The 23,960-nt window shown below is 46.2% G+C and overlaps 1 protein-coding gene across 1 annotated transcript; it reads left to right on the top strand.

Annotated features, from left to right (window-relative positions):
• Nucleotides 1–308: 308 nt before the first annotated feature.
• On the top strand, nucleotides 309–19,228 carry NYX (nyctalopin; the record flags this gene model as incomplete). Its single annotated transcript, XM_081223102.1, has 2 exons — nucleotides 309–375; nucleotides 17,817–19,228. 2 exons carry the CDS (start codon nucleotides 309–311, stop codon nucleotides 19,226–19,228), a joined length of 1,479 nt encoding a protein of 492 aa, XP_081079228.1.
• Nucleotides 19,229–23,960: the final 4,732 nt, after the last annotated feature.

Below are 23,960 nucleotides of genomic sequence, written 5' to 3'. Positions count from 1 at the left end.
GCGGAAGGTTTAAGGAGAGAAAGGGGCCAGGCAGATGGAGAAGCTGAGGCCTGGGAATAAAGCTGATTGGTGTGTCAGCAAAATCTGTCACTGGCTTTGGTGATTCGAAAGGCAGACACATTCTCTCATCTCTGTTAATCCTCATCTGATACAGGATTTTCCTGCCATTAAATCTAGAGAAAGAAAAACAGGCACTCAAACCTGCATAAGCAACTATTTCTCCTCTGCCCCGGCTCACCATCCTCCCTGCCCCCACTTTCCTTCTCTGTCGAATCATTTTTAGCATCTGTGGCTGCTTGACTTGGGAGATGGATGGGCTGGGAGAGCTGAAGGGCACCTTGGAGGAGGAGCAGTATCAGGCAGAGCCCCAGGATGGTAAGCAACATTTGGGGACTATTCACTAATGCTTCTCTGCAGAGGTTTCCTCTCTGTCCATTTCCTTGCTGGGTTGTCAGTGAGTCCGTGTGAGTTGCTGCTGACGAAGGATTTCCAAACACATCCAAGCTGTCAGTTTGGGGGGAGCGTCTGATTGGCTGTTGTTACTGGTTTTTCCTAACCCAGCACCAAGGTGATGGGGAGAAATGCATGCAGAGAAGAAGGGGGAAAGGTAGGGCATTCAGGAGGAAGTGGAGGTATAGAGAGGGGCCTGAGTGACCTGGTTGTCAAGGGACCCCCTCCTGGGCACCCGGTGACCTGTGCTCTCTCCCCTTAGGTAGGGATTCCACAGCTGGGTGGTTCTAAGCCACCAGGTGCGTGAAAAGCTGCGGGATGCTGTTCCTGCTGCTGCATGGTGAGTTCCAAGGCCCCCTCCTTCCGTCCCCTAGCAGACACCTGCCAGTGGGTGAGGGGGTTGGGAAGTCAGTAGAAGATGCTAGAACATGCGTGGAAACCACAGGGCTTCTACCCAAGAAGTGTGGGCTTCAGGTGGCCTCCATGAAAGCTGTACCTGGACACCAATACTTCTGATTAGGTTTCACTGAATGTGCGATCATGGGGGAGGGTACAGAGAGTTAAAGAAAACAGCAGGTCGGGGAGGGGGGGTGTTTTTGGTTTTTTGTTTGTTTTAAAAACAAAACTCCTGAGCCAAATATATGAAGTAAACTCTTGGGGGTTTTCTTATTCTAATTTCAGATATCAATTCATTGGTGTAATTACCAAAAACTATAGTGGTTTTCTAATCACATTATTTTAAGCTCATTTCGTTAAAAAATCCCTTAAAGAAATCATCTTCCTAAAGGAGGAAGATGACATGAAAAATATCATGTTGGAATTATGTGATTATGGATGTTTAGGAATTTTTTCCAAGTTTTTTGGTCCTATTGTTATATGGGTTTTAACATAATAAGAAGACTCATCCCCAATTTTTTTCCACACCTCTACAGCTCCAGCTGTTCCAACCCAACCGAGATAGCCCAAGGCAAAATCCCTTGTTAAGTTCTGCAGTAAGCAATTTACACAGACTCTGTTCTTCTGACCCTCAGGTGAATGTATAATTATTTGAGGTCATAATGACCCACATAATAGACCTCTCTATGCCATGCTGGCAGAGAAAATGTTGCCAGATAATTCTAAGAACGGTAGTAATAGAATTTTCTTATTCTTTAATTCCACCTTTAAAAAGTAGAACTTGCTGTATTCAAGGAATCAACAGGTACACACTGTACCTTCAGTACACTCTAGGGATATCATGAGAGAGATAATTGCATAGCCTTTGTCCTTGAGAAACTTACATTCTTTAATGGCCGACTCAATAAGTAAATGAGAAAAAAAAATTGGAACAAGGCTCAGGGAACAGTATGGATAAATAGGACATGACTTCCTAGCTGCAGGAGTCTCCAAAGGACAGAGGTTGACATTTATATAATTACAAACAGTCAGCTCCTTGCCATTTCTCCTACCTAGAAAGGATATGAAGTTTGATTGACTCATTGGGACAGAATGTTTGCTTCGAAGAGCCAACATTATTTTAATTCTGTACCCAAAGCTCTCCTGTTCCTCACAGAAAGCAGACAGTATTCATAGCCTGCATGCTGCCAAAGAGGAACTGTCCCTGCTGCAGAGACCCGAAATACAGACAGACTTCTTGTGACAAATTGGAGAGCTGAGCGGTGACATCATTTGCTAATAATAGATGCACTTAAAATTAATGACCATCTCCACATCCCCTGGCGCTTTCATTTAAAATGCACTCAGCAGCACAGACAATATTACTCTGACTACAAGTCACAAGGATTGCAGACAACGTGTTCCCGAGAAGCAGGCAGGGATAGGACTCTACCACCCCAGCTAGAGAAAAATGACTGAATCAGCCTGACAAAACAAGATCATGGTGGAATCAGAGGTGGCTCATAGCAGGGTAAATCTAGGGCAAAACTGAAACAGAAATTCTCCACAGGAGGGTCTCCTGGAAATGCCTCTCCTCTCCCCCCTCCCCCATGGCAACCCCTTCAGGGTCTTCCTGCTGTCCACAATATCCCACTTCCTTGTCTTGCTTTACAGGGGTCTTCGCCATCGGCTTGCTCTAAACCATGAGTCTTTAATGAGGGCTAGGGTTTGGGGCTTATTTGCCTCCTGTCTCTAGAGTCTTACTTAAGTTCTTAATAAGGGTTTGCTTGTTGAATGGGTGAAGCTGCCCAGATTAGAACCATGACAATACCTGATAAAGGTCTTGCGTTAAAAAAAAAAAAAAATATATATATATATATATATATATATAAACTTCAAATCCAATCATAAGACAACCCATTGGCAAACATTTTTGAATAGCTGTTTCATCAAGGAAGATATGCAAAATGCTAATAAGCATATGGAAAGATGCTCCACATCAGTAGTCATTGGGGGAATGCAAATCCAAAGCACAATGAGATGCCACCTCACACCCACTAGGATGGCTAGTCAAAAAGACCATAGCAGTTGTTGGTGAGGATGTGGAGCGACTGGGACTCTCCAGCTGGTGGGAATGCAAAATGGCACGGCCCCTGTGGAGAACTGTTTAGCAGTTTCTTGGGTCGTTCAACATATATTTACCATATGAGCCAGCAATCCCACTCCTAGATAAATGGGAAATGAAAACACATGTCCACAAAAAGACTTGCACCCAAGTCCTTAGTCACTATAGGTGACTTTAGTCACTTTAGTCAGCTTTAGTCACAATAGGTGAAAACTGGAAGCAATCCAAATGTCCATCAGCAAGTGACTGAATACGCAAATGGCGGTACAGCCATACGACGGAACACTGCTCAGCAATACTAAGGAATCATCAACTGATCTTCGGAGCAACATTGATGAATCTCACAAACACAATGTTGGCTGAAAGAACCATTTTATTTCATTTACATGAAGTTCTAGAACAGGCAAGACTATACTTCGGAAACTGTATTACTGGTTACCTGGAGCAGAGGATGGGGAGGGGACTGCTGTCAAAGGGGCCTGAGAGGGCTTCCCTGGTGGCACAGTGGTTGAGAGTCCGCCTGCCGATGCAGGGGACGCGGGTTCGTGCCCCGGTCCGGGAAGACCCCACATGCCGCAGAGCGGCTGGGCCCGTGAGCCATGGCCGCTGGGCCTGCGTGTCCGGAGCCTGTGCTCCGCAACGGGAGAGGCCACAACAGTGAGAGGCCCGCGTACCGCAAAAAAAAAAGGGGGGGGGCCTGAGGAAACTTTCTGGAATATTCTACATTGTGATTGGGGTGGGGGTTATGTGGGTGCATATGTTTGGTATACTTTCTGAACTACGTACACTTAAAATGGATACGTTTTATCGTAAGTAAATTATACCTGAATCAACTTGACTTAAAAGAAAAAAGGAAGGTTGTAGGGAGAGAGCTGCACCCCAAGGAGAACAAATCCCTCGTTATTGAGAGTCAGGCACTGTGGAGAGCTGGGCAGTATGTGGGTTAGATTCATCGACGTCATTACATAGATAAGTAGCTGCTTCCTTTTGATTGCCAAGTAGTTTTCCCTTGCCTGGGTGTACTGGTTTGTTTATCCATTACCCTATTGTTGAGCCCTTAAGTTGTTTCCAATTTGGAGCAGTTGTATTTAGACCTGGAGGACTTTCTGGGGCCTAGTGTTTTCCTCCTTAGATGGGACAGCTCTCCACCTCGAGATCCACAAGGCCTGCGAGGCCATTAGCAGACCACCCCTCTGAAGACCAACTGATTTCTCCACCGCCCCCATGATTCACATTGGCCAGCAAAGCTGCAGTGTGAACCCATGAGCCTTTCTTGTCTGTCACAGAAGATACCTGCATGATGTGAGAAGCAAGTTCTGGGGTCACTGTGAGATGAGAGGCCATGGAATGGTCTCCCTCACTGCATTTCTGCTTCCCTCAGCCCATTTGGTTCTGAAAATCCGGCACTGGGGCTTGGTCTGAGGAGTAATTGGGATAGCATTTACCGAGAGTGGGAGGGGAATGACTTGTAGAGCCAAAGTGGCTGAAGAGATTTTGCTGAAATCAGAAAATGGACCACATTTTCCCTTGCTATTTTGGCTTCGTGAGGCACAAGTTCTTTGAAAACAATGAGGGTGAAGAAACACTTCAAACTCAGTCTGTGGTTGGAAACTCCATGAGTAACTCTTTTCCTAGCAAACCTCAAGGGGCAAAAGCATATACTCAAAAAGCTGAGGACCTACGGAGAAATCCCTCAGCTGGTCTGCATTAAGACATCATTCCAAAAAAAATATAATTAAAAAAAAGACATCATTGTGCGGGCATCTGAGCCCGGCCATTGCCGCCTCCCTGCAGCTCGGGGGCTGGCCAGTATACTGGACCAGAATACAAAGGCAGGGACCCATTTCTGGTATTTGCCCCAATTCAGGGACACCTTGTACCTTTTTTGTTGTTGTTGTTTGAAGTAAAATTCACATAACAAAAGATTAACCATTAACCAGTTTAAAGTGTACAATTCGGTGGCATTTAGTACATTCACAATGTTGTGCATATATCCCCTCTATCTAGTTCCAAGCCATTTTCACATCCTAAAAGGAAACCCGGTACCTATTAAGCAGTCACTACTCACTCTTTTCTTTCTGTCAGCCCCAGGCAACCGCTAATCCACTTTCTTTCTCCATGGATTTGCCTATTCTGGATACATCATATAAATGGAATCATATGTGGCCTTGTGTGTCTGGCTGCTTTCCCCTAGCATAATGTTTTTGAGGTTCTGTTTTTGAATACTGACACATGCCACGTTGTAGCATGTGTCAATACTTCATTACTTTTTATGGCAGATTAATATTCCACCGTGTAGCTAGACCATGTTTTGTTTATCCATTTACCTGTTGTTGAACATTTGTTGCTTCCATCTTTGGGCTATTGTGAATAGTGCCTTATGGACGCTTGCGTACAAGTATTTGTTAGAACACCCACTTTCACCTAGGAGTGGAATTGCTGGGGCATGCGATAACTTTATTTTACACCCTGTAGTGTTTGATACCAAACAGACGAATCCCATCTTTATAAAGTTGGTCCACCTAGACCCCTGGTTTTTTTGGGGGGGATTGGATTTTCTTTATTTCTTTTATTTTTGGCTGTGTTGGGTCTTCATTGCTGTGCACAGGCTTTCTCTAGTTGTGGTGAACGGGGGCTATTCTTTGTTGTGGTGTGCAGGCTTCTCATTGCGGTGGCTTCTCTTGTTGCAGAGCACGAGTCTAGGCACGCGGGCCTCAGTAGTTGTGGCACAGGGACTCAGTAGCTGTGGCTCGTGGGCTCTAGAGTTCAGGCTCAGTAGTTGTGGCGCATGGGCTTAGTTGCTCCAAGTCATGTGGGATCTTCCAGGACCAGGGCTTGAACCTGTGTCCCCTGTGTTGGCAGGAGGATTCTTAACCACTGCGCCACCAGGGAAGCCCGACCCTTGGTTTGTTTTTTTTTTTTTCTTTTTGCGGTATGCGGGCCTCTCACTCTTGTGGCCTCTCCCGTTGCAGAGCACAGGCTCCGGATGCGCAGGCCCAGCGGCCATGGCTCACGGGCCCAGCCGCTCCGCGGCATATGGGATCCTCCCAGACCGGGGCACGAACCCGTATCCCCTGCATCGGCAGGCGGACTCTCAACCACTGCGCCACCAGGGAGGCCCCCGACCCTTGGTTTTTGACTTGGGCTATATATTGGAATTCCCTGTGGAACTTTTTAGAGTACGGATGCCTGCTTCCACACCTGAAGATTCTGATGTAATCTGGTGAGTTGTGAGTTGGTTAAAAGCTCCTTAGGTGATTCTAATGTGCAGCCCAGGTAGAGAACCATTCTAGATCCTTCCTTTGTAGTTTACTTGTAGTAATAACTTCAGTATTCTGACGCTTGGTATTTTGCTTTCCACTCTGGGGCAGATATTCACATGGTCCTTGAAGTACTGGTCCCTTGGTGAGATTTAATCTTGTGACAACAGTGGCTCATGGAATCTGCTGTTAGCTTGGCCCAATGCTTTCACAGCTCTTTCAAGTATTACAAGTCATTTGTTCCTCATAATTGTCCATCTATTACAGATGAGGAAACTGAGAAACAAAAGAAAAAAAAACAACAAAAAAAGCAGTATGAGAGAGCAGGGGGGGAAAGGCAGTGTCATCAGAGTTTACGAGAGATTTAGCGTGAGAGGCCGCACCCTCAGGAGGAGTGTTTCCAGACCGAATGCTCTGGAAAGCCCCACATGTGAATTCTGGAGCTATGACGGAGGCAGGCTGAGCTGAGGCCCATCCTGCTGAATTTCTCATCTTCCCCTCCCTACCTCAGGCTGGGAATAAAAGCACTGAAGCCTTTTCAGATTTCCACATGGAGCCTTCCCAAAAATTCCGATGGGAGAAAATAAATTGCTAAGCAACTGCCAATGAGTTTGACTTCTCTTCTCACAAACTGTGATCTTTATTTTAATTTGGTAAATGTGTTTTTGGCCAAGGGATTCCCATGGAACTCAGCTCTGGACAGCCAAGGAGATTTGTCTTTGGAATGATCCCTTCTGATTCCAGGAGAGGCCGCTTTTCATTTGAATTTGGAAAAATTGGGGATGGCCTAAACAATTTTTGATTCCATTTTCTATATTTCCTGCCAATGAATGGCAAAGAGCTTCCTTTTGGTTGAGGGGTGCTGCCTGGTCTCGAATTTGAGTCATTTTCTCTTTCAAGGTGAAGAATTCATGAGGTTCTCAGGGAAAGGGGAGGGGCCAGAAGGAGGAGATGGTACTCAAGGGATTACAGGAACCTGTCGGGAACCTGTCTTACTTAGGATGTTGCTCAGGAATCTCACTGCAAGCCATAGAACCCACTCCAGGTCACTGAAGATGAGAAGGGGTTTATTCAGGGATGCTAGGTGTTCCCAGGCTTCCTGGTTGGAGGTTCACTGCCCGGAGCAATGCCTAAATCAGGTAGTGGGGCAGTTCCAGCAAAGACCCCATGGCCACCACCACTGGGGGACACACCTGACCGTTCACAGGCATCATGCTGGGTGCTGGGTGCCTGAAATTCCACCATGGGAGCCTGGAAGCCAGATGCACTCTGCCACCATCCTGGCCAGAAAATGGTTTCTGCCTGGCGCCTACTTCTGACAGGCAAAGCTAGGTCACATGCCTGGGCCCTAACTGCAAGGGAAGTTGAGAAAAGAGAGTTTCTGGCTTCTGTATTGAGGAGGCAGGACTTATAATGTAGGAAATTCCCTAAATGTATGAACAGTACTTAAAAGGAGCTGGGTAGCCGGAAAAGGCATCAGATGTCCACTACAAGCAGAGATGGTTTGGTTGCAAGGAACAGAAATCCACTGGTCTGCCCAGATGGTTTGAGTGGGTTTCTGAAATGGAAGCAGGGAAATGTCACAGAAATAGCTATAGCAGGGCCTTATGGGAACTAAAGGGCTGGCCAGGAGCTTTCCACTGTCCCTGATCTCCTTTTCTGTGATTCTCATGGCCAATCTACTCCTCTCTCTGCACACCAGTTTCCTTACCTTGCCTTTGGCTCCGGCTCCCCAATGACTTTGACCTGTACATGGGTTTGGTACAAACCCCAGCCCCAATGCTATATAGCAGTTGGTGCTCACATGATCTCGCTGCCTGTTCCATGTTCACAGGGAAGGAATGAATCTGATTGGCTCTGCTTAGGTCAAATGTTCACCTGGGCTTCCCTGGTGGCGCAGTGGTTGAGAGTCCGCCTGCCGATGCAGGGGACATGGGTTCGTGCCCCGGTCCGGGAAGATCCCACATACCGCGGAGCAGCTGGGCCTGTGAGCCATGGCCGCTGAGCCTGCGTGTCCGGAGCCTGTGCTCCGCAACGGGAGAGGCCACAACAGTGAGAGGACTGCGTACCGCAAAAAAAAAAAGTTCACCTGCAGTCCAAACAGCTGTGGCTGGGAGGAGGCTGCAGAGAAACATGGGGTTTTGAGTGGGGTATTTTTTCTTAGACGTGGTGCTTGGCAACAGCTGCTGTCCAACTGTGGAAAATGAGAGCCAGAAGGGCCCTCCAAGGTCAGGAAGTGCAGGCTCTTCAGTTCACAGTTAAAGAAACAAAAGCTCAGAAAGGCTAGGGTTGGGTGGGTGGGGGATAGTACAGTACAGTGGAAAGACAAAAATCAAAGGTTGGTGGTGTTTAACCACCCTGAACCCGAGTTTCCTCTTTTTGTGAGTAGAAGAGAAGAATACTTACATTGCAGGGTTGTCATTAAATGGAATAATATATATAGCAAGCTTAGCCCCGAGCAAATACTTATTAAAAGTTGGTTGTTATAAGAGCAAAAGAAACCCATAAACTGTGGTTAATTTGAATAGCATTAGACATGCTTATATCACCTGGACAACATATGGTACCATACTTCCCAAACTCTGCCCTGTGCATATTTGCTGTCTTTGGGGGTAGAATACATCTGCAGGCCATGTCTGTTGAGCTCCCAGAGCCACTTCAAGCAGCTCTCTTCTGGGACTGCATGTACATTTAATCGTATAGTATGTACTCTTGTGTCAGCTCTCTTTTGCTCACCGTAATGTTTTTGTTGTGTCAATAGTTTGTTCCTTTTTATTGCTGAGTGGTATTCCACTGTATGGCTATGTTGTAATTTATTTCTCTGCTGTTGAGTAATTTCCTGTTTTGGTCTATTCTGAATAAGCCACAGTGAACTTTCTTGTACAGTCTTTATGTGGACTTTTTGTTTTCATTTCTCTTGGGTAAATACATGGAATTGCTGAATCATAGTCATATGTTTAGCTTTAATAGATACTGTCAAAGTTTCCCAAAGTTATTGAACTATTTTCCACTCACATCAACAATGTAAGAGAATCCCGTTGTTCTACATCCTCACCAGCATTTAGGGTTGTCACCCATTCTAGTGAGTGTGTAGGGAAATCTCACTGTAGTTTTATTTATTTATTTTTTTGGTACGCGGGCCTCTCACTGTTGTGGCCTCTCCCGTTGCGGAGCACAGGCTCCGGACGCACAGGCTCAGCGGCCATGGCTCATGGGGCCCAGCCGCTCTGCGGCATGTGGGATCTTCCCAGACCGGGGCACGAACCCATGTCCCGTGCATCGGCAGGCAGACTCTCAACCACTGCGCCACCAGGGAAGCCCTTAATATATTCTTTTGTAAAGTGTTCAGGTCTTCTACTCATTTTTATTTAGTTTGTCTTTTCATTATTCTTCATTTGTAGGAGTAGTTTTTATATTCTGTATACAAGTCATACACACATACAGGCACACACACAAATGGTATCTCTTTTAAAAAATAGCTTTATTGAGGTATAATTGGCATATAACAAATTAAACATATTTAAAGTGTTCCCTCATGAAACCATCAGCACCATTGAGATAATGAACATATCCCACATCCATCACCCCCAAAGTTCATGCCCCTTTGTAATCCTTCCCTTCTGCCCCTCCCTGCCCCCCCATCCATCCCCAGGCAACCACTGATCTTTCTGTTACTATAGACTAATTTGCAGTTTCTAGGACTTTTTGTAAATGGAATCATACAGTATGTGCTCTTTTTTGTCTGGCTTCCTTCACTCAGCAGAATTATCTTGAGAGTCATCCATGTTATATGTATCAATAATCCATTCCTTTTTATCACTGAGTAGTATTCCATTGTATGCATATATCATAATTTGTTTACCCATTCAACTCTTTTTAAAAAAATATATATCTTAGAAGTCTTTCCATGTTATACAAATAGATCCATCTCCTTTTTATTTACTTATTTATACATTTATTTATTTATTTATTTTTGGCTGCGTTGGGTCTTCGTTGCTGTGCGCGGGCTTTCTCTAGTTGCGGCGAGCGGGGGCTACTCTTCGTTGCGGTGCGCGGGCTTCTCATTGTGGTGGTTTCTCTTGTTGTGGAGCACGGGCTCTAGGCGTTCGGGCTTCAGTAGTTGTGGCTCACGGGCTCTAGAGCGCAGGCTCAGTAGTTGTGGCTCACGGGCTTAGTTGCTCCATGGCATGTGGGATCTTCCCGGACCACGGATCAAACCTGTATCTCCTGCATTGGCAGGCAGATTGTTAACCACTGTGCCACCAGGGAAGTCCCCCCATTCAACTCTTGATGGCTGTTGGTGTTATTTCCAGTTTGGGGTTAGTATGAGTAAAGCTGCTGTGAACATTCATGCCCAAGCCTTTTGTATGGACGTGTGCTTTTATTTCCCTACAAGCAGAATGGGTCAATCATAAGGCAGGTGTATGATTAACTTTTTTTTTTTTTTTTTTTGCGGTACACGGGCCTCTCACTGTTGTGGCCTCTCCCGCTGCAGAGCACAGGCTCTGGACGCACAGACTCAGTGGCCATGGCTCACGGGCCCGGCCGCTCCGCGGCATGTGGGATCTTCTCAGACCAGGGCACGAACCCGTGTCCCCTGCATCGGCAGGCAGACTCTCAACCACTGCGCCACCAGGGAAGCCCATGATTAACTTTTAAAGAAACTGCCACATTGTTTCCAACATGGTTGCACCATTTGACATTTCTACCAGCAGAGTAAGAGAGTTCCAGTTATTCTATATGCTCTCCAACACCTGGTGTGGTCAGTCTTTCTAATTTTAGTCATTCTAATAGGTGACTATTTTAATTTGCATTTCCCTAACAACTAATAATGTTGACCATCTTTTCATGTGTTTATTTGTCTCCTGTATATCTTTTTTGGTAAAGCATTTCTTCTAATATTTTGCCCATTTATTAATTGGGTGATTTATTTATTTATAGTTTATTATTTAATAATATCATCAAATAAGTTTATTTATAAACTTATATTTATTTGAATATTATTATTTAATAAATTATTTATAATTTGTTGCCTGTCTTCTTATTATTGAGTTTTGAGAGTTCTTTAGAAATTTTGAATACAAGTCATTTATGAGATATATACAGAGAAAATATACAGATATTTTCTCACAGTCTGTGGCTTGTTTTTTCATTCTCTCAAGTGTCTTTCAAAGAGGAGAACTTTTAAATTTTGATGAATCTAATTTATTACTTTTTTCCTTTATGGTTAATGCTTTTTTTTTTCCCCTAAGAAATCTTTGCCTACCACTAGGTCACAAAGATATTCTCCTGTGTTATCTTTTTTTTTTTTTTTTTCTTTTTGCGGTATGCGGGCCTCTCACTGTTGTGGCCTCTCCCGTTGCGGAGCACAGGCTCCGGACGCGCAGGCCCAGAGGCCATGGCTCACGGGCCCAGCCGCTCCGCGGCATATGGGATCCTCCCAGACCGGGGCACGAACCCGTATCCCCTGCATCGGCAGGCGGACTCTCAACCACTGCGCCACCAGGGAGGCCCTCTCCTGTGTTATCTTTAAGAAGCTTTATAGTTTTAGCTTTTACATTTAGGTCTTTGGTCCATCTAAAATAAGATTTTGTGTATGCTGTGAGGTAGGGGTTGAGATTCTTTTTTATTTTCTAGGGATTGCAATATGCATCTTTAATTTATCATGGTCTACTTTTTTTCCCCCATGGAAAAACCCTCTTGTTTATTTGATTAAACAAAAATAAAATAAGCTACATAGGAACAATTTTAAAGTCCAAAGAGACACCAACTTTGTTTTAAGTCTGCAGTAGCTGATGCAGCATCTCCTTGCTACCTTTCCCAGCTTTCTCTGTGGACTACAGTGATACATTCAGAAGCTTGTTAGCTAACACAGGAGTTTTTGAGCACTTTCCAATGAAGAACCAATGAAGAACATTGGTTCTTCACCTGCTCATTGTCTGTCATGCCTGAGGCCTGCAGTATATCATTTAAGATTTAAAAGTAAAAATCTGGGGGGGGAACCCACCCCAAACAAAAACCCACCCCAAACAAAAACCCACCTTAAAGGTTTGGGGAAAAGCCTTTGCTTCCCCATTCTCCACTTAATTGACGAGATCCCCACCACCACTGCAATGCCCATTTTTAAAAGCATCATGAGGCAGTCAGCACCCAGATGGGCTTGCAGCATGGTTTCTGTGGCCCACGCAGTTATGCTGGTGGTGCATACCCCTTACATCAAGTCTGTATCGTGGTCTACTTTGAATTAGTCTTATACAGTTTCATGTGTAACACGAGATCCTTATGAGTACAATTTAGTTTACCCTTCTTCTCATTCTTTATGCTATTGTCATATTTTTCATTTACATATGTTATAAATTCCACAACACATTGTTAGTTTTGCTTTCAACAGTCACTTGTCTGTTAAGCAATTAAGGTCTTTTATATTTAGTGGCATATTTGCCATTTCCATTGCTCTTCATTCCTTCCTGTAGATCTGACTTTCATCTAGTGTCATTTTCCTTCAAGCTAAACAATGTCTTCATTTCTTGTTGTGCAGAAGATCTGATGTAGATGCATTTTCTCAGATTTTGTTAACCTGAAAGCATCTCTATTGTACTTCATTTTTGAAGATATTTCCATTGGATATAGAATTCTGGGTTGCCAGATTTTGCTTTTCTTTCAGCAGCTTATAAGACATAATTCTATTGTCTTATGCCCTCCACTGTTTCTGATACGAAATCAGTCATCACTTTTTAATTGATGTTTACTCTATGTAACGTGTCTTTTTTCTTTGGATGCCTTAAAGAATTTTCTTTCTACTTTGGTTTTCAGCAGTTTGACTGTGATGTGCCTAGATAATATGTGTGTGTGTGCACATGTGTGATATTAGTTGGGGTTTGCTGAGCTTTGTGTTTTTAATCAAATTTTGGAAATTGTCTTCAATTATTTTTTTGCCATATTCTCTCTCTTTTCTCCTCTGGGGCTGCAAATACACGCATGTTAGTCTAATTGCTTGATGTTGTCCCATAGGTCATTGAAGCTCTGATCATATTTTTTCCAATCTTTTCTCCCTGAGCTTCATTTTGGGTAATTGACTATTGACTTCTTTCAAATTCATGAATATTTATTCTGTTGTGTCTAGTCTGCTGTTTTTCTTATTCAGTGATTTTTTTTTTAAATTTCAGATATGGTATTATTTCAGTACTAAGATTTCTACTTGGTTCATATTCACAGTTTCCATACCTTTTTTTTTAATTGACCCATACTTCTAAAATTCACATTCCCCATATCCTCATGCATTATATCCATCTTTTCCTATAAATTCCTAAACATAATTATAATAAATCCTTGTTTTGTAATTCTAACATCTGGGCTGTCACTGTGTCTGCTTCTGTTAACTATTTTTTTTCCTCTTGAGCAATGTCGTGTTTTGCTTCTTCTTCACATATCTAGTATTATTTGATTGTATAGCAGATATTGTAGATTGTAGTTATAGAAACTCTAGATCCTCTTATCTTCCTTTGAAGAGTGTTGAATTTCCTTCTGGCCTTCAGCTAAACTACTGGCAGATCCCCTTGATACAGGGGAAGTTTGGTTTCAGTCTTTGTTAGGGAAGGCCTACTTCCGTTTTACCCTTTGCCCTGGGAAATGGTCTTTACTCCTGAGGTGTGGCCTTCCGGGGTTTCAATGGAAAGGTCGAGGTATTTTATAAGAGCTTCTAACTTGGTGGACTTTGAACTCTTAATCTGCTTCTCAGTACTGGGAAATTGCTGAAATCTCTGTTTAGTTCTCTTGGAGTTCTGTTCTTGGCTCCTTGGATTCACTCCACATACATGCACTTTAGGACTCAAACAAAGATCTAAGGGGAGCTTGTGAGCAAATTTTGTGGCTCCCTCTTTCTTATGGTTTCCCTCCTCAATTTCCAGCCACTGTTGCTGCTATACACTCTGACCTCTAATTTCTCAGCCCAGTAAGACTCTTGCTTTCTGCTTGAGCTCTACTGCCCATGTGCAGTGTGGACTTGAAAATGCCCTGAGAGGAAAAGCCAGTTAAATGTGCCTCTCAGTTTGCTTCTTTTCATTTAAGGGTCGTATCTACTCTGGTGGCCTGTTTAGGTTTCTCTCTAGTGCCTTCAAGGGATTTTTTTTAAAAATTTAAGTACAGTTGATTTACAGTGTTGTGTTCAAATGATTTTTAAAAAATATTTTTCCAGAGTTGACACTAGTAATCAGCAGAAATGTTAGTCTGATACAAGCTACTCTGCCATTATTGCAAGCAGAACTCACCCAAATGTTATTATTCTTTAATTTAATTAATTAACTAATTGGCGGCACCTCATAGCATGGGGGATCTTAGTTCCCCGACCAGGGATTGAACTCGCGCCCCCTGCAGTGGAAGTGCAGAGTCTTAATCACTGGACCGTCAGGGAAGTCCCTATGTTATTATTTTTTAAAATTTTGTTTTGGGGACTTCCCTGGTGGCGCAGTGGTTAAGAATCCACCTGCCAATGCAGGGGTCATGGGTTCGAGCCCTGGTCCAGGAAGATCCCACGTGCTGCGGAGCAACTTAGCTGGTGTGCCATAACTACTGAGCCTGTGCTCTAGAACCTGCGTGCCACAACTACTGAAGCCCGCGTGCCTAGAGTCTGTGCTCCGCCACAAGAGAAGCCACCGCAATGAGAAGCCGGTGCACAGCAACGAAGACCCAACACAGGCATAAATAAATAAATAAATAAATAAATAAAAATTTTGCTTTGGTGCCCTGTTTTTCTGGCTCACTAGGCATATACTTAGTCTTCATATTGGGTAAACCAATACTGGAGTTTGGTTGTCTGTTCTGACAATTTACTTGATTTAATTTAAATTTCACTAAATAGTCCAGTAAATTAGTTATTGTTCCTAATGGCTATCAAAGTTTCAGAGGCTGAAAATAGGTCTCTAATAGTGACATCTTGAGTGTTTAAAGTTAAAAAAAAACCACTTTAATCTATTTTGTGAAATAGGTAATACATTCACATGGCTCAAAATGTACAAGGTAAAAAGATATACAATAAAAAGCTTCACCCCCACCCCTGTTGCATGTATTAAAAAAAAAAAAACTGGCAGCCAAAGAGCCCAAACTTTGATCTCTTGCATTATGCAAACAAGTTGGTTGTATCCTGTCTGTCATAATTCCATGAATTCCTTGACAAAGTTTTAAAAATAAATGACATACCCCAGCAGGGATTGTTACAGAGGAAGGCATCAATTCTATTTAATTCTGCAAATACTTACTGAGCCATACAGTGCGCCTGGAACAATATTAGCTATTGTGGAGCAGAAACATGAGTCATATGGTTGAGAGTGCACTTCCCTTAATTAGAAAGGAGAAGAGAGTAGAATGAAGGACTATTTGTAAGGAAATCTGATGCCTCTGCTTGACCCAGTTGGAAGAGTTAATAGAAGAAGGTTCTGCCTCTGTCCAGCTGATGCCTGGAGTTAAGGTTACATTCTTGGCCCTGTCTCTCTAACAGGGTGTCTGTCCCGCCCAGCAGCTGCCCCGTTTACAGCCAAGCCCAGCACAGGGTCCAAGAACTTTGCTGGAAGCTTGGTGTCTAGTTCACAGTTCTTAGGGAGAGAGAAAAGCTAAGTCTCTGGAACATCAGAATTTTGAACTAGCTACAGTTTACAACTGAAGGGTTCCTCAAAGGGCTGAGTGTTCTCCAGCCAAGGCTGAAAGGGCTGAATCCCCTTCCTAGAAACTGAGAAAAACATGAGTGTCCATAACAGATGTACTGAAAAGACATTGGAAGCTGAGCAAACCTACAGAGGCAGCAGCAAGCAGATCTATTGATACACACTCCTTGTGTGGCCACACCTTCAGGTTCCCACGAGGGCTTGGATAGGCAAGGCAGCATCACGTGTACACAGTGGGAGGGACTGCACAGTAGCCAGGGTGTTTGCCGGAATTTGGGAGTACTGTCGAGGACAGGTAGAAATTATGAATAGCAGTGGTCAGGTTTTACATCTGGGTACCTTTGCTCCTCTGCAGGAATTTCAGATGGAGCATATTCCACCTGCCAGCTGCTCCTGGCCAGAAAATAAAACTTGTGCATCTTCCATCCTGCCTTTTCCATTGGAACTGAAGATGGGGCTTGGGACTTCTGGCTACCATACAGAAGCAGGCCATGCCATTCTGCTTTCCTGCAGGTGGCAAGCCACCTGGAGGGCTTTGGAAGTCTTTATCTGATCCTCCATTCAAATGCTCAGAACAAAATTAATTTATAAGCACCAGTCCTTCCCCTGATGATGGGAAAAAGGCTCTAGAGAGCGAAGACTGGTGAATGGAATTAACCACACAGTGTCCACAAGTAATTTTTGAGATGTGTAAGAAGGTCATCGATAGTTTAGTATGCTGTCCTTATGGCTTAATTATAGTGACTTAAAGAAAAAAAATTGATAGGCTTTACTTTCATTCCCAACCTGTTTCCTAATTCTCCCTTCTTAATGAGGCTTAATTTGCTCAGTGGGGGTTTTCAAAAATTCAATTATTATTATTATTTTAAATGTATTTAATTTATTTATTTTTGGCTGTGCTGGGTCTTCGTTGCTGCACGTGGGCTTTCTCTAGTTGCCGTGAGTGGGGGCTACTCTTTGTTGCGATGCGCAGGCTTCTCATTGCGGTGGCTTCTCTTGTTGCAGAGCACGGGGTCTAGGGCGTGTGGGCTTCAGTAGTTGTGGCACACAGGCTCAGTAGTTGTGGCTCGCAGGCTCAGTAGTTGTGGCGCACAGGCTTAGTTGCTGCACAGCATGTGGGATCTTCCTGGACCAGGGCTTGAACCCGTGTCTCTTGCATTGGCAGGCGGATTCTTAACCACTGCACCATCAGGCAAGTCCTCAAAAACTGAATTCTTACGGTGGGAGGGGATACAACAGCACCAATAGAAATATAATGCAAGCCACACATGTTTAAATTCTCTAAGCAGCCCAATAAAAAAGGTGAAAAGAAACTATCGACATTGATTTTAATATTTTCGCTAACCCAATATATCTAAAATATCGTTTCAACATGTAAGCAATATAAAAATTATGGATGAGATAGTTCACCTTTTTTTGGTACTAAGTCTCTGGGATCTGGTGTGTATTTTACACTGCGAGCACACCTCAGTTCAGGCTAGTCACATTTCAAATGCTCAACAGCCCCATGTGGCTGGGGGCTAGGTACTAGGCAGTGCAGGGCTAGAGCATAGGCCACAGTGATGCCCTCCAGGTCCCTCTATGCATGCAGACAACAAGCCCTCTAGGTCGCGGTCTAGGAGAGCACAAGCCATGATACAGGTGGTGGGAAGCGGGATTTAGGACTGGGTCAGGTGCCTGGATTCCAGCTGAGTTTTGCTGATGAACAGAACTTGAGAGCAAAGGCGAAGGGTGTGATGGGTGGGGAAACCTGAGTAAGGTCTGCGAGGCGGAACGAGGTCCTTTGGAGGACAGGGCTCTGTGGGACATTTGAGAACCTGGTGGATGGCCGCATTCTGCCACGCTTACGGGTAGGATTGGACCTGGGGCGATCCTGTGGCTGACAGTTGTTCCTTTTTTGTTTTTTCTCCTCCCTCCCCTCTCCCCCGTCCCCGCCCCCGCCCCCGCCAGCGGTGGTCCTCGGCCTGCCCAGCGCCCGGGCCGCCGAGGACGCCTGCGCGAGCGCCTGCCCGGCCGCCTGCGTCTGCAGCAGCGTGGAGCGCGGCTGCTCGGTGCGCTGCGACCGCGCGGGCCTCTTGCGGGTGCCGGCCGAGTTCCCGTGCGAGGCGGCCTCCATTGACCTGGACCGCAATGGCCTGCGTTTCCTGGGCGAGCGGGCCTTCGGCACGCTGCCGTCGCTGCGCCGCCTGTCGCTGCGCCACAACAACCTGTCCTTCATCACGCCTGGCGCCTTCAAGGGCCTGCCGCGCCTGGCCGAGCTGCGCCTGGCGCACAACGGCGATCTGCGCTACCTGCACGCGCGCACCTTCGCTGCACTCGGCCGCCTGCGGCGCCTTGACCTGGCTGCCTGCCGCCTCTTCAGCGTGCCCGAGCGCCTCCTGGCCGAGCTGCCCGCCCTACGCGAGCTCACCGCCTTTGACAACCTGTTCCGCCGCGTGCCCGGCGCTCTGCGCGGCCTAGCCAACCTGACGCATGCGCACCTGGAGCGCAGCCGCATCGAGGCCGTGGCCTCCAGCTCGCTGCTGGGTCTGCGCCGCCTGCGCTCGCTCAGCCTGCAGGCCAACCGCGTCCGTGCCGTGCACGGCGGCGCCTTCCGCGACTGCAGCGCCCTGGAGCACCTGCTGCTCAACGACAACCTGCTGGCCGCGCTGCCGGCCGACGCCTTCCTGGGCCTCCGCCGCCTGCGCACGCTCAACCTGGGCGGCAACGCGCTGGGCCGTGTGGCGCACGCCTGGTTCGGCGAGCTGGCTGAGCTCGAGCTGCTCTACTTGGACCGCAACCACATCGCCTTCGTGGAAGAGGGCGCCTTCCAGAACCTCTCGGGCCTCCTGGCCCTGCATCTGAACGGCAACCATCTCACCGTGCTCGCCTGGGCAGCCTTCCAGCCCGGCTTCTTCTTGGGCCGCCTCTTCCTCTTCCGCAACCCATGGCGCTGCGACTGTCGCCTGGAGTGGCTGCAGGACTGGATGGAGAGCTTTGGGCGCGCCGCGGACGTGCCGTGCACCTCCCCGGGCTCCGTGGCTGGCCTGGACCTCCGCCAGGTGGCCTTTGGGCGTTCCGCCGACGGCCTCTGTGTGGACCCTGAGGAGCTGAACCTCACTGCGTCCAGTCCAGGCCCGTCCCCAGAGCCAGCGGCCACCACAGTGAGCAGGTTCAGCAGCCTCCTCTCCAAGCTGCTGGCCCCGAGGGCCCCGGTGGCGGAGGCGGCCAATACCACTGAGGGGCTGGTCAACGCCTCGCTGTCTGACAGCCTTCCCTCCCGGGGGGTGGGCAGCTCGGGCCACAAGACACCATTTCTCCTGGGCTCTGGTCTTTTGCTCAACGTGGCCCAGCACGTGGTGTTTGTCCTCCAGATGGACTGACTGTGCCACACTGGGGTGGCCCAGATTGCCTTGCCAGGCAAGGGAGTTTAGTTTACTGGGCTTGATGGTGGTTGGTGTGGGGAGAGGGGAACAGGATGGGGGCGGGGGGGTGAAAATTACAGCGGAGGGTGGAAGGAACAGTTTGCCTCCAGAGATGGCCCTGGGAAGAGGAGGGCCCTGGGAAGAGGAGGACCCTGGGAAATGCCATGTGTGGGAGGGGGGAGATTATGGATTTCTGCTCCTGTCACATGGGCATAATTGGAAAAGAAGCAAGAAGGAACATGTGCCTTCTGGTGAGAAGACTAGGAATTGGAAGTTTCTAGGGCTACAGGGCTCCACTCCCATCCCTTCCCCCCATCTTCCAGGAAACTGGGCTTGCATGCCTGAATTAGAGTTAATCCATTGGCTAAGTACTAAAAACCGTGCCAATTCTCCTGGTGGGGCAACCATTAAGCCCAATCCCTGGAGCTTCCCTGGTGGCGCAGTGGTTATGAATCTACCTGCCAATGCAGGGGACACGGGTTCGAGCCCTGGTCTGGGAAGATCCCACATGCTGCGAAACAACTAAGCCTGTGTGCCACAACTACTGAGCCTGTGCTCTAGAGCCCGCAAGCCACAACTGCTGAGCCTGCGTGCCACAACTACTGAAGCCTGTGTGCCTAGAGCCCGTGCTCTGCAACAAGAGAAGCCACCCACTGCAATGAAGAGTAGACCCCGCTCGCTGCAACTAGAGAAAGCCCGCATGCAGCAATGAAGACCCAATACAGGCAAAAATAAATTTAAAAAAAAGTCCAATCCCTTTGTTTTCTACTACAACCCTCCTCCCCCTCCCCCAGGAGGCTGGGGACACTAGGGTCCAGGAAGATGAGTAGGACAGGAGAGAAGGGCGATGGGAAAGGGACTTAGACCCAAGGTGGTGGCAGTGATTCGTGCAGTCTGAGATGTGTTAGGGGGTGTTTAAAACAAAGAATCATTTCATTTACTCCACAGTTATTCCCAGGGGTGGCCTTGGCCGCAAAGGAACTTCAGGGCAGGGTAGGGAAAAAAAGAGGAGGGGGCATTGTCTGTGGATAAATACATTTCTAAAAATACTATGATTAAAAACAAAAAAAGATTAAAAAGGTTTCTCTTCTGCAGGACTTTTCAAGTCTTTCATATGCAGACATGCATTGAGGAGGCCACAAAATCCTCTTTCCTTAGAGTTTTGTGGGAAGAGTGTCCGAAAGACACAGAGATGCTTTGTTAGTGGGGCAGGGAGTCTCCAGCTTGGATGATCCCATTAGGTGTGGAAATTATTATGGGCTGCACACTTTGGGGCTGACTAACGGGCCAAGAGGAAAGGAGGCAGCCAGTAGCTGGGAAGGGGGGCTGAGCGATTTCTCAGGGTGGGAGGTGGCCAACTGTAAGCCCCCAGGCCTGAATGCCAGAGTAGAGGCTGTGTGTCTGCTACATAACGTGCTCAAGCCGTCCTCCACACACGTGTAACAATGACTGCCTTTGTCAACATTCTGGCAATTCCTAATCTTAATGTCCTCTCTCTGTATTTGAAGGGGTGTGTTTTCGAAGACCACATGGATTCAGGGTGTGCTGAGCTGTCAGTTCTTCAAGGCCATAGTGCTTCTTCTGTGTCTCTAGGTAATACAAAGTATTAGAAATTTGGCAGAAAGCACCACGGAGTGCAGGAGTGTTCAAATGGATTGTGACCATTAGTGGTCATCAACTCAATTTAATGGGTCACAACCAGCATTTTAAAAAACAGGATAGGGCTTCCCTGGTGGTACAGTGGTTGAGAGTCTGCCTGCCGATGCAGGGGACAGGGGTTCGTGCCCCGGTCTAGGAAGATCCCGCATGCCGCCAAGCGGCTGGGTCCGTGGGCCATGGTCGCTGGGCCTGCGCGTCTGGAGCCTGTGCTCCGCAACGGGAGAGGCCCGCGTACCGCAAAAAAACAAAACAACAAAACAAAAACAAAAAAACCCCCCAAAAAACCAGGATAGACTCTAATGCCCAGATCCAAGAGGTAGATTGCTGTGTATAGAAGGAAGTTAATCTCCTGTCTCCTGCAGCACGCAAGCTGCTATTTTTATCTTCAACATAACACACTCTGATACCAGTATTGTGAAAATATTTGGCTGATGTAGATGTGATCTGAGTGGTAATATCCTTTATTTGGTGTTGCCCAGAGCAGAGCATATCACAATAATAAGTAATGTGGGGACTTCCCTGGTAGCACAGTGGTTAAGAATCTGCCTGCCAATGCAGGGGACACGGGTTCAATCCCTGGTCCAGGAAGATCCCACATGCCGTGGAGCAACTAAGCCCGTGAGCCACAACTACTGAAGCCCGCGCACCTGGAGCCCGTGCTCTGCAACAAGAGAAGCCACCGCAGTGAGAAGCCACCGCAATGAAAAGCCCACGCTCTGCAATGAAGAGTAGCCCCTGCTCACCGCAACCAGAGAACGCTTGTGCGCAGCAATGAAGTCCCAACGCAGCCAAAAAAAATAAAGTAAGTAATGTGCATGTTACCACATTATGTTCAAATTTCACAACTGTGTATAGCAAGGCTGCAGCAAACAAACTTCTCAAATATTAGCAACAGTTCAGAGAAAGATTAAGGAAGAACAGGAGTCTCTGAGCAGAAGGAAAGGAACAGAAAGAACAGAGAAGAAATGTTTGGCATCAGCCAATATTTTCTAAACCGGTAATTAGTTGTCTGAGATTGGGAGGTGGGGCGGGAGCTCAGGCAGGGGATGGGAAATATATCAAAAAACACTTTAGCCTTTAAAAAAATCTTAACTCCTGAGTCATGGAAATATTAAAGGAATTTACCAATCAAAAAAAAAAAACAGGATAGAAAAGTCACAGAGCATCACATGTAATATTATAAGTATTGTTTTGTGGAACTTTTAATCTGTATGCATTTGTTCAGATTATATATATGTGTGTGTGTGTGTCTGGATTGCTGCATATTTATACTTTATTGTGGCTTATCGTTAAAAAAGTTTGAAAGTCACTAATCTGGAACATGCATGGTCCTTTTTAAACTTTTCATTTGGAAAACTCTCAAACCTACAGAAAAGTTGCAAGAAAAGTAGAACGAGCACTTTGGCCATTCACCTAGGTTTCTCATTTGTTAACACTGTGCTATATTTGCTTTCTCTCTCCCTCCAAATTGTTATCATTTCTCACGAACAGTTTGAGTTAGTTGTAAACATCACGACCCTTTACCCCTACATACCTAAGTGTGTATTTCCTAAGAGCAAGGACTTTCTCTTATCTATGATGCCATGATTACAATCAGGAACTTTATCATCGGTAGAATACTATTATTTAAAATATACTCTATACTGAAATTTCAACAGTTGTCAAAATGATTTTTTAGGCAGTCCTTGTTTTTCCTGTGGGTGGAAAATGAGGTTCCTAGTTCGTGGCTTGTACTCATTTGATCACAATACTCAAAATTCTTAGTTCTTTGGTTGATTTTAATGTTTCAAAATGAATTCGTTCTCCGAATGTCTTACTTTTCAAATGTGAGAACAAGATGAGGTCAGAAATGTTGTTTGCTCAAGCTGTGTGTTGTGGCCATGGTAACTGAGTGAGGATCATGAGAATCCTGGAGGCGAGATCTCTGCATTGGGTAACCACGGGAGTCCACAGCAGACCTGCAGCCTGTGTTACTGAGGAACAAGGTGCCACCTTGGGAGGAATGTCCTTCCTTTCATTCGGAGTGGGTTCCTGAGAGTCAGCTGCAAAATGCTGCTCCAGGTCTGCCTGGGTAGTTAGATGGTGAGCTTTTTACTGAGCATTTGTTTGGCTTAAAGTCTCTGAACAAGTATCAACGCTGACGTATCCTCTGGGGAGACAGATTTTTATAGAGCTACCCAGCCCAGTAGAATTCTGGGAACGTGGGAGTTACTTTCCAAACAGATCCGGAGTTGCCTGGAATGAGTTCCCAGTCAATTGTGGCCATTATGAGCTCTCATGAGAGAAAGGGGAGTGGAGAGTTCCCAGTTTTGAGTTCATTAAGTTTCTCACCCCATCATTGGCTAATTAGTACCTTGGGAAATGTTAAAGTACTATGGGTTCTGCTAAGCAAATCTGTGTACCCGTCAGGATGGACCACATTGTGCTGTGGTAACAAACAACTGCCAAACTTCAGTGGCTGACTGAGGGTTATTTCTTGCTCCTGCTACATGTCCAACATGGACTTATTAGGGGGGCCCTGTGCATTGTAGCCACTCAGGGACCAAAGCTGAAGAAGGATCTGCCATTTGAGGACATTGTTATCCAAAATGGGCTCTAGGGTTTGCTGCAACAGAGAAAAAGCTTGGGAGAATCATCACTCTTAAATGCTTCCATCCAGATGTGACACATGTTGCTTCTCATATTTTACTGGCCAAAAATGTCACATAGGGACGCCCCTGGTGGTCCAGTGGCTAGGACTCCATGTTCCCAATACAGGGGGCCCAGGTTCAATCCCTGGTCAGGGAACTAGATCCCACATGCTGCAACTAAGAGTTCGCATGCCGCAACTAAAGATCCCCCATGCAATGAAGATCCTGCACACCTCAACTAAGACCCGGTGCAGCCAAATATATAAATAAATATTTTTTTAAAATGTCACATGGCCACACTTCACCAAGGCAGGGAAGTATGGTCTCCCCATGTGCGCAGGAAGAGGGGGAGAACTGGGAATATTGGTGAACACTGGCAATGTTCCAAGGCACTAGAGGCT

The sequence above is a fragment of the Mesoplodon bidens genome (assembly GCF_964165515.1).
Source record: "Mesoplodon bidens genome assembly, chromosome: X".
NCBI lineage: Eukaryota > Metazoa > Chordata > Mammalia > Artiodactyla > Ziphiidae > Mesoplodon > Mesoplodon bidens.
This window is presented reverse-complemented; position numbering and strand designations above follow the sequence as displayed.